Here is an 11,222-nt window from a genome sequence, read left to right as displayed (position 1 = left end):
CAAAAACACTCAGAGGAGATATTTTGAGTTGTGTTTAAATCAGAAAAGGAATATGATTTTTTTTTTTTACATTGTATTGACATGAATTTAGTTTTTACATACTTTATATTAGACATGCATTTATGGTATGTAATTAGAATAAAGTGCACAATACAAAATCGGAATAGTACAGTTACAGACAGTAACTACAGTAGGCTATGACGGATTTCCTGCGTATGACAGGTTTTAACCTACATTTAATTGCAGGCCTATTTACAGCTCTCATGGGGTTTTTATTTTGACGCTGAGGAGGATTTCCTCTGTAACGGGCTGAACAAGGGGAAGACGAGAGCTGGGATTTCACAATAACGGGTCTTACTGACAGCAGACTGCTGCTACCAGAGGAAGCCGGTCTGTACTAACAACCCTGTTTGTAGTGGAGGTCTGTCAGTTGTTTTTTGTTCGTGTGAGAAGGTTAAAAGGAGTCACAAACTATCTCTCAACTGATGTTTGCGTCTAAGTGATGGTGTGAGGATTGGGTGAAGGGAGACTCATGCGCAAAAATGCGAATTATTCTCCCTTTGCTGTGTGTTCTGTGCGCCACACCGGTCCACTGCATTTTTGACGGAACCTGTCCCAGAAAAGGTAAGACACCAGAATCAATGCAATTTATCCTGACATGAAGATTGCTCAGGTATTGACAAAATAAGGACAAGTCAAAAACTCAATTCATTTTAAAAGTAAGGTCTTTTTGTTTGCTAAGATGACCTTAATGTCGCCCCGGGAGCTATTCGGATTTGTAGTTGACTGGAGATAAGATCAGTCACAGTAGCAGCCTGCTTTGATGGCAGTTCAGCACAGCGCAACTATAGTTTCAAATTTCACATCATATTTACAGAACTTAAATTAGGATTCTTTCTAAACATACATTTAAATATTTATTTAAATTATCTGTATTGTCATTCTGTGTCGTTCCACATCGAAATCATTGTTTTATAAAGCTTTTGTGGAAGTTCATGGAAATGTTCTTCATACTAGCCTCTAACCTTTTTTTTTTTTAGTTAACATCTGGCTTCATTGGCAGTCTCTATGAATAACCATATGCTGCCAACTCTCAGCTCACCAATTAGATTCTACTATAAATGTGCTTTTTAGCCTTGGTTGTGTTTGTTGTACTGGACTAAAAACTTCTGGGAGGGAGGGGATGAAGCTCCTTTTACTTTGATATCATAATTTCTGAACTTTCCTGAAACACTGTGATTTCAATTGCATTTACAGTAGGCCTACTGGTTTGTTCACTGTACAAACAAAAACAGCTAAGCACTTTTTTGATATATTGTAAATGGCAATACAGTACTATTAACAGTATGTACCATTTAATCACTGTAAATTCAGTTTCTCACTGTACAATTTAAAAACTGTGTCACTGGGATTTAATAGTAGCCAGCAATAATAGAATCACCCCTATTCTAAAATATTTAAAATAAACTGCAGACAACAAGAAAATTGTTAACAGTTATTTATTTAAGATTTATTGAACAGGAACATGACATAACACACGCTATGATGAAACGCTAAACACGTTCTAAAGAGCAATGAATAACACAATGGCAACATTGAAATAAAATAAAACATTGAACAATAAAAATTAAAATATTGAACGTTTGCATGAACATTTAAAACAGAAATGAAAAGAAACTTCTTAGAAATCTTTACAATTACTTTGTATTGCACCACATGTGATGAGTGTCTAAGATGGTGATGTCGGATTTGTTTCAAGGTAGGTATGCTATTATCATTTTCATTATTATTATTATCATTAATATTATCAAATTATGATTAATTTTATTATACCTAGCCTGATGTCAATATTAAGATTTTTGTTAACTTACCATAGATGAGTTGGCAAAGTAATGACTGATAATATGGTGGCTTTCCATTTTTCCCCGTTGAATATTTTGGTCATCATGGCAATTGAGAGATCTGAAAAATACAAACATATAAAACATTTTAAATAAGATCCTTAATAAGTCCCACAGTGGGGACATTTTCCGTGATACTGCACCAAAGGGAAAGTGCAATGACAAACGCATCATCAAAATGCAAGAATAAAGCAGTTAAAACAGTTGAGTATACAGACAGAAAGATTACAATTTAGAGTTATGGATATTACATAATGAGGTGTACATTGATGTTGCACATTAGTAAATTGTCAAATATGGTGCATGTGGTCTACTAGGAGCAGTCATGATTAGAAAGTCTGACAGCAGCAGGAAGGATGTGTGGTGTCTCTCCTTCACTGCACGTTAGGTTTACATTTTGATTACAAGATACAAAATGTAACCTAAGCATAACTTCCAAAGAGTTAAAATATTTACTGTTGATAGATGGATACCTACCCATTTTGAAATGTGTAAATGTAAAATGTGAAATGTAAAAATCATATACAGCAATGTTACTGTGAAATCTAAAGTAAACAACTGTAGATTTCACAGCCATTTTTTACAGCAATACAATCTTTTGAATCTTGAAACAGTTCTACAGTAATAGATTACTATATCTGATTTCTAGGCAAAAAGAGAAGGAACTGGGAATGTGGGAGCATAGAGAGAAAGTGTGTTTGCACTACAGGAGCAATGCTTCTGAGGAACAGTCACAAAAAGAGGCGATAAAAGCAAAATTAATAAACCCCGGGTGGACTTAAAAGGGGGGGGGAAAGAAAGCACTTGTTTGTCAAACAAGTTGAGGACCCAAGGGAAGTGATTGTGCTAGCTTGTGTACTACTAGTAATACAATTTTCCATTAGTAAAAATGATCCAAAACCTGCCCAGCGAAAAAATTTTGGGGGAAACCCTGGTCCATAGGGTGATCAATTTTAGGGAGGACGACCAAGCTTTAAAAAGTGTATATTTTGGAAGGAGAAAGGGATGAAAGAAAACAACCAGGGTAAAAGGAACCAAATAAGCAAAGGTGGGGAAATTTTCGGGTTGGGCCAAAGGGGCGTGAAGCAAGGCAAAATGGCGAAAAGAGAAAAGGGAGCCCCGAGGATTAGGTTTGGGAAGACAGGGTCGTAATGACGCTTCAGCAATATGGTAAGGGCGCGGGGGGCCCCAAGGAGCCAAGCCATGAAGTAACTGAGAGAAAGAAGGGGGTTTGTCGGGTACATGCAACGAAGGTTTCTAGTTAAGAAATGGTACAAGTTCACCCGGAATTCGAAAAATATTTTGAAGATGGATCCCACCATTAAATGGTTGATGAATGATGGAGAAGTTAAGGCGGAGGGACGGTGAATTAGAAACGGTGATTTCACGGGAACATCTCGTCATGTCTTTAAATGAAGTTAAAAAACAACAAACAGCAAAGCGAAAAGGGAAAAGGGGAAAACAAAAAAAAATTGGCACCCCGGCACCGGGCCCACCCAACCAGTATGTCAAATAAGAGGCGATAAACAGCTACATTTGTGTGAGTTTTGAATGCAATCAGAAAATCTGCGTACTTAGGTTCTTCCCCTAATTATGCATCATTTGTGGCCAGGTTGGATCAGGGGCAGAGCAAGCGCACATGTCCTGAGAGGCTTATGCCTTGACGTAGAAGTCAAGGGTTTGAATCCAACCTGTGATGATGTTCTGCAAGTCTTCCCCCTCTCTCTCCCCTTTATCACTTAACTGTCCTGTCAAGAATTAAAGGCAGAAAACCCCAAAAACGTCTTAAAAAAAGTATGCAGAATTTCTGATATAAATATGGGAGAGATTGCACAAAAGGGCATGATTTAGAACTGAAAAAGAAACAGTAAAGAAGGGAGACTTATTTAAAGAGGAAGTTTAAAAGAGTTGGTATTTTTGGTTATTGCATCATATCTGTGCCGAGCCTAGTGAACTGAAACCAATAGCTATTCTGTACAATAGACTGTCTGAATGTGCAATAAGTCTTGCATTTTCAAGACATGCTGCAAACGTATTGGTTTAAATTCTTCAAAGCTTGTTTTTTTTGTTGTTTGTTTTTCTCTGCAGACCCTCCCCCTGGTGTGTTGGTTTTATCCCCGGGCAGTTCGTTGGTTTTGACCTGCAGCGGTCATGTGGAGGTGGATGGGGTAAAGGTCAGTGTGTCCAGCCAAGGCTCAAACACCAACAGAAGAAATAGTTCTTCTGATGCAACCCCAACATCCACTGTAAACATTGGAAGCAACACTGAAGTTTTGATGAAAAGTTTCAAACACACTGTGGAGAATTCTGTAAGTGAGGGATACCACCCTGACCTGACTTATGCAGGAGAAAACAGAAGCCTTGGGCGTACAGCTACAGGATACACAGCTTCTCCCACCACTCACACGAACAGACTGCTAAAGGATGAATCCGACTGGGAGGCTAATGGGATGGATGGCGACAGAGATTACGAGGAGGAGGGGGAGGAAGGGAACAGAGTAACAAGGGGCACAAAGCCAAGGCTACAGTGGAAGTGGAACAGTAGGACAGTGGGGAAAGGAGACAGAGACTGGGGACAAATCACATTTGAGAGGAGAAGGGCGTCACTGTCTCTGCCCTCAGTAAGACTGACAGACTCTGGGAGGTACAGTTGTTATCACAGAGGCAGAGAGAGGTTCTCCTTAAAAGTAAACATTGCAGGTGAGTCACAAAAACATTAAGGATGTTTCTAAACAATACGGTGATAACACATTGCAAAGTGAATTATGCTACACATTCTGAATGTAAGGACTTTTAGTGTAAATTAAAGAGGTTGTGCATCAGTGGGACAATTAAAAAAGTGAGAAATTATTTATGGGTAGAGCACTGAGATAGTTCAGTTTTTCATCTAGTCCTTAACATAACACATTCATTATTTAATTAAAAATATTATATATAGACTACAGAGCTACAGAGGTTAGAATGGAGGTTTTCTATTTCCGTCCACGTCAAGCATCTGTCAAATTATTTGAAAATACTACTGTAAACACATCAGACGAGATACAGACAATACCAATACCATAGCCACATGTCTCAGCTTACTACAGAAAAAATCCAGAAGGCAAAAGACTCAAAATGGAGTTTATATGAATTTATTTCTGCAGATGTGTCTGTGCGTTTTTCTTATTTATTTCCTTTTGAAAAAGCAAATGTCATTCTCCCACACGTAGTTCTACCATCAACTCTGCGACTTGATTGGCTTTGACTAGGACTATCTCGGGCTTTTTTTAGATGGATTGGGTAAAACGACCTGCCAGCGGGAGTCAGTCAGGACGTCAGCCATCTGCTGATGTCAAAGAATTCGGTGCTGTGCTGTGTAACATTGTAGCAGCCTCAGGGGAGAAGAGAGACGTGATGAAAGCCTAGAAATGATAAACTGTTTAGCTTTTTTCCGTTGAAACTCGGCCAGAAACTACAAGATTGTGAGGCGAACAGCTCGTTTTGGATAAAATGGCTTGGATATTCAAATTCCTTGGATTGTTGGCAATGTGTGTTTTTAGCGATCTTTCACCGCTGTGAATAAAAGACACGAAGAAAAGGTGTGAATGCACGCTCGACTTTAGACAGTAGCGGAGCAGTATATTTCTGTATTTCATTATTTTCTGGATTTTAACTGCTATAAATCATCTTATCTTTTTTGTTTGGGCTTAATCAAACATCAGCTCTAAGCTTTCCAAATGTTATGCTCTGGTGGTTTATGAATTTTTAAATGCTTGCATTCATGAAAAAGTAAAAGGGGAGTAAACAGCGGGGAAAAGTCCGTCCGCGGGACGGCCCAAAAAGGCCCAGGGGGGGTGGGGGTTTTTGCTTTTCTTTTTTACTCTTTTTCATAAAGTTTTGGGGTTTGGGTTTTTGGTTGGTTAAAAAAAATTGAAAAATGTTTTGTTTTTTTATTATTTTTTAAAACGATAATTAAAAAAAAATTGACTTTTAATCTATAACCCCAACACCCCACAGTCATTAAAGCATTAATCTAAAAAAACTATTGCATTTTAACATTAAAAAACTAACGTTTTTTGTACCCTTTCCCTTGAATGAGGTGGATGTGTAGTGTAGTTGTATATTTAAAAACGGAGAAATTTAGGAAAGTGCAAAATGTGATAAATTCATGTTAGCTGTTTTTCTTTTTTTTGTGTCGACCCCCGAGTTTCCCACCCTTTGCCTGCTAAAAAAGGGCCCTGGGAAGCCCGCGTGAGTGGGTCCCCCAAACCCTCAATAAGGCCAAACTGAAAACCTTTATCAAAAAAAGGTAAGGACAAATTAACAATGACTCCCCAATGAATCCTTATAATGTCCCAGTCTATCATATGTGTGGGAGGTAAAATATTTTACAAAAAAAATCTTTGACAGCATTGAAAATTTTTGGTGAGAGGCCCCATAGTAAAACAACAAAAACCGTTTTTTCTCTTTTTTTCAGTCCTTCTTAGCCCCAGAGGCTTTACCGTTTTAAATGTATACCCTTTGGGGCTCCCCTTTTGGGGTGCTCTGGAACACAATTTACGATGAGAACCCTTTTAATGGTTACCCGGTGTCACGAGCATTTGGCAACGCCACCCGCCCCTCGGGGACTTTTTCCCTATGGAGATTGTAAGTTTTTGGGCGTCAGGTGGGCCAGTCCAAAGTGGGTTTTGGGCTACCTGGTTTTAATTTAAACACCACCCTGATTCCTTTGCTCCCCATAAAGCCAGCCCCGTCAGATGTTCAGTTCGACAGGGGGAAGGAAAGGGGAAAGGGTGAGGGGGACGGTCACTGGAATTTGCCAAACTCCCATGCCTCAAAACAAATTTAAAATACTGCAGATTAAACCCCACCTCTCCGGTCCCATTTTTGGGAGGTGCGTGCGGAGAAAATAAGTTTTTTGGCAAGCACTGCGGTGGTGTATGTGTTCACTTTTTACCCTTTCGTCTCATGCAATGTTGGCTTTTTGGCCCGAAAAAAAGTAAAACCTGGTGACTCATGGGGGTGTGTTTTCTGGTTTCTTTTTGTTGTGTTATGTAGAACATAGATTTAAGAAAGACGGCGCTCCCACACATCACTGATGCAAGCCTGGGGGTTTAGATGATCGTCAAAACTGAGAATTTGTGGTCTGGGGATGGATACACCTGCAAATGGGGTAAACACACCAAAAAAAACCCAGAAAAGTAAAATAAAGCGTTTGACTTATTTGGGTTTTAGAGCATGGAAATTTAATTTAAAACCTCCTTTACTTTTTCCCTCTTTTATTTGGACCCCTTGGAACAGAAAAAATAGTCATGACAGCCTGAAGAGGAAAGCCTCCTGTTTCCACCCCACAAAATTGGGTTTTCAAAGATTAAATAACCTCCCCCAAACTTAATAGGGTATCCCTCCTGTTTTTTTTTGCCTTTGAAAATTTTATCTTTAGAATGCATGATGCAGTAAAAAGTTTTTGCAAAATAAAATAAATTGCTAAAAAATAAAGGAAGTTTTGCCTCTAAAAGATTTTTTAACATACCAAAAAACACCTTGTTTTTTGGATACGTGCATTATTTTAGTGGTTTCCTTTTATGGGGACAAGACGAAAATTTAAAACCCCCAAATGTCTTTTTGTATTTAATTTTATTTTTTTCCGCAAATTTACAAATTTTTAGGTGGAATTAGTGAGCACTGGAGGCCCGGGTTTTTTAGACAGAGCAGGCTAGTGGGCCCTAAAAAAGATGAATGGAAAGAATAAATAAAATCCCCTTTTATTGCATTATCCCAAAAAGTGAGTTCTGGGGCAATGAGTTGAAAAACCCTTTTGGCAAAAGAAAATATAAAAAAAAACAAACAAAAAAAGTATAGGCGGGTTTGGGCCAAGAACAAAGAGAGGGGGGGAGCTTGTATACACATCATGCAGAAAGTAGTAAAGTATTAATAACAAATGAATAAATATTGCACTGTACTAAATAATACATAAATAAATATTGCACAGTAATTTCAGGTATTGCTGTATATAACAGTATTGCACAGTAGGAGGGAAGAGGAAAGCCCGAGGGCCGGGGGTAGGCTGAGTGAAGTCAGTGCATGTGTGAGTTCAGGGTGGTTATGGCTTTTGGAAAGAAACTGTTCCTGAGTCAGTTAGTCCGTGCTCTGATGCAGCTGTAGCTCCTACCTGAGGGCAACAGGTCAAACAGATCAGAGCCGGGGTGGGAGCTGTCCTTGAGGATGTTCTCTGCTCTGCTGAGGCAGCGGGAGGCGTAGATGTGCATCAGGGAGGGGAGAGGGCAGCCAATGATCTTTTGTGCTGACCTTACAACCCTCTGCAGTCTCTCCCTGTCTGCTGCAGTGCAGCTGCCGTACCAGGCTGTGATACAGTAGGTCAGCAGGCTCTTGATGGACGAGCAGTAGAAGGTCAGCAGCAGGTTGGAATCCAGGTTGTAGTCCTCAGGAAGTGTAGTCACTGCTGGGAAGTCGACGATGATCTCATTGGTTTTCTTGGTGTTCAGAGCCAGGCTGTTCTCCAAAAACCAAGCTGCCAAGTTCAGGACGTCATCTCTGTAGGCTGCCGCAGTGGTCGGACTCATCTCAAAGGGAGACGCCCTTTGAGATGAGTCCGACCACTGTGGGGTCGTCAGCAGTCGTGGGTGTAGAGACAGTACAGGAGGGGGCTCAGCACACAGCCCTGTGGGGAGCCGGTACTCAACATGCGGGTGGAGAAGAGGTGGGGGCCCAGTCTCATTGTCTGGGGCCGATTGGTGAGAAAGTCCTTTATCCAGGCACATGTGAGAGGGGGGAGGCCGAGAGTGACCAGTTTGGAGATGAGAATGTCCCGGATGATTGTATTGAAAGCTAAACTGTAATCCACAAAGAGCATCCGGACGTAGCTCTGCTGCTGCTCCAGGTAGCTCAGGCAGAGTGGAGAGCTACGGCGATGGCATCCTCTGTGGATCGGTTCCCGCGGTATGCAAACTGATCGGGGTCCAGGTCTGGGGGAGGTGTCCTTGATATGTTGGAGAACAAGTCTCTTGAAGCACATCATGATTACCGGGGTGAGGGCCACAGGACGATAATTACTTAGGCTGGTGATGGGAGACTTCTTTGGCACTGGGATGATTGTGGCTGATTTTAGGCAAGGCGGGATGACTGCCTGGGCCAGGGAGGTTGAAGATCCTGGTAAAGATGAGGGTGAGCTGGTGAGCGCACGCCCTAAGCAGTTTCCAGTCTGTTTCCCTGTTTCCAGTCTTTAGCTAGTCTATTAGCTAGTCTGAGCTAAGATAATTGTATTCTGCTGAAGGTCCATGTTTATTGTACAGACATGTTTGACATATTGTACAGAGTGGTATTGATCGTCTCTCAGAAAAAAAAACATGTAAGAAATGTCAAACTATTTCTTTAAGTAGTTTACTGGAGACATCGGGATGTAAGAAGCTGACCATGTAATCCATTTTATTAACTTGTGCAGTCTGGGACCAGAATGTGGCCTTTGTTTAATTTTAGATCAGGGAATTTGGCTTTACATAATAACACTGTATCATGAATAGGAAAAAGACAAACTAAGATCAATCAGATAAATAGACCTCAAACCATTTTAGTGTGGTTCACATGATCCAAATTTAATCTTCCAGTCTATGTAAAAGGATTTTTATTAAGTTTTAATGCATTACTTTTGATTTAACTAGTGGATGGAGGACAGACACCATCACCATGGAGTTTTGGGACTGATGCCACAACCGTAAGAGTCATCCTAGGGAATCCTTATGGTCCCCTAACATTTGCTGCATTCAGTATTTAAATTGTCCTGCATTGACTATCTCACAACGTCTCTTGTGTTCTACCTTCTCTAACTTGCAGTTCCCAGTATACATAGAAGGCTCTGGTACAGATGAAGTAACTGATGGTAAGATGGCTAGCAGACTGTAAAATACTTTGGTGTGTGTGTGTGTGTGTGTGTGTGTGTGTGTGTGTGTGTGTGTGTGGTGTGTGTGTGTGTGTGTGTGTGTGGGTGTGTGTGTGTGTGTGTGTGTGTGTGTGTGCATTAACGATGGGAGGGAAGAATGAAGAATGAGAGAAGGAACTCTTAAATGTTGTTAGTGCTGAAAGCCCCCTCTGCTCCACTGGGTTTCAACAGGAAGCCATGTCATCATGTTAACTGAGGCTCAACAATGAAACACCCCACAGGAAACATGGCTCAACACACCTATCTCACACACACAAACACACACATTCAGTCACACTCCAACACGTTGTTGCATTGATGTTATTCAGCACCATTAGGATTTCTCACAGTCTGCCCCTGTCTTTATTGCAGTTCCTCAACCTTCTCCAACTGGAGTGGCGGTGTCACATTACATCCTGTGGATCTCCTGTGGTTCATTTGTTCTCTTGTTGGCCATTTTGGCTGCCTACATATTCAGGTAGTGTATGTATATGGCAAATAGAATTTTTATAACAGTTAAATAATAGCTACTGGATGGGCGTTCTAGATTTGAAACCAAAGCAAATTATTTCAGTCAACTTCTCTATTTTCCATTTCAGACACAAGGACAGAGTTATGTCTAAACTCCAGAGTTGGAGTGTCATCACCCAGTGTGTTGACTCTACTTGGCCGCCAACCTCCATCTCAACACTTCCAGAAGGGCAGACTCTGGTGACCTTTGCACCCGCTCATTGCCAAGAACCCCCATTGAGCAAAGTGGAAAAAGAGGAGGAAAGAAATGAAGAACAGTGGGTGAAGGAGAGGATAGAAGCCATGCACTTTAACAACAAGTTATTTCTTTATCCTTAGGGAGTGATGAGCAGGCAGGAGAGGGAATAAAACTATCCAAACCCAGTGTCACTGATGACAAAAGGATAATGACTTAAGATTGTTATGGTTCTTCATTGAGCTTCTGTTGAAAGCAGACTGAGGAAGAGCTTGTGTAGTCTGACTCGTTTTTATCTCTAAATAATGCCTAAAATACCTTTATATTGTTATATTTGTGTTTAGTCGTCTCTCCCGTGTCTGTGCCATTGTAGTGTGTTGATAAAGTGTAGGCAAGCTGTACACATTATAAGCCTAAGTAGCACCGCTTTTGTTTGTATAGAATTGTATTGAGGTTTATCAAATATATCATTTGCATTTGCATTTCAGTATTCACATATTCTTTACAAGGTTTGAAAAAGAATTGCCAAAGCTGATGTCAAAACCATTAGAAGATCATCTGTTTTCTCCGCTCTGTCTTGAAGGGGGGACCTCTGTGCTAAAATATAGTTTCTAGACCTCCATTATCTCAGTTTTGTGTTTACATGTTGCATCTAAGTTTAATGAAATCAAATTGCCACTCAGCAAGTCTAGGGTCACGT

General features: G+C 40.4%; 1 protein-coding gene across 1 annotated transcript; it reads left to right on the top strand.

The window, feature by feature from the left end:
* Nucleotides 1–331: 331 nt before the first annotated feature.
* Nucleotides 332–11,204, top strand: il6r (interleukin 6 receptor). The gene is made up of 8 exons (XM_032517965.1): nt 332–624; nt 3,990–4,603; nt 6,079–6,131; nt 8,227–8,437; nt 9,556–9,612; nt 9,732–9,777; nt 10,189–10,294; nt 10,416–11,204. The coding sequence occupies exons 1-8, from the start codon at nt 543–545 to the stop codon at nt 10,663–10,665; spliced, it is 1,419 nt and encodes a 472-aa protein (XP_032373856.1). The 5' UTR covers nt 332–542; the 3' UTR covers nt 10,666–11,204.
* The last annotated feature ends 18 nt before the right edge of the window (nt 11,205–11,222 follow it).

This window comes from Etheostoma spectabile, chromosome 6 (assembly GCF_008692095.1).
Source record: "Etheostoma spectabile isolate EspeVRDwgs_2016 chromosome 6, UIUC_Espe_1.0, whole genome shotgun sequence".
NCBI lineage: Eukaryota > Metazoa > Chordata > Actinopteri > Perciformes > Percidae > Etheostoma > Etheostoma spectabile.
The sequence above is the reverse complement of the archived record's forward strand: the minus strand, read 5'-3'. Positions and strand labels throughout refer to the sequence as shown.

Bases quoted from the DNA above. Each gene is read 5' to 3' on its own strand.
- il6r (XM_032517965.1), top strand. From the start codon at position 543: ATGCGAATTATTCTCCCTTTGCTGTGTGTTCTGTGCGCCACACCGGTC. The intron at 625-3,989 runs GTAAGACACCAG...TTTTCTCTGCAG, and splicing joins CGGAACCTGTCCCAGAAAAG to ACCCTCCCCCTGGTGTGTTG. The intron at 9,613-9,731 runs GTAAGAGTCATC...TCTAACTTGCAG, and splicing joins TTGGGACTGATGCCACAACC to TTCCCAGTATACATAGAAGG.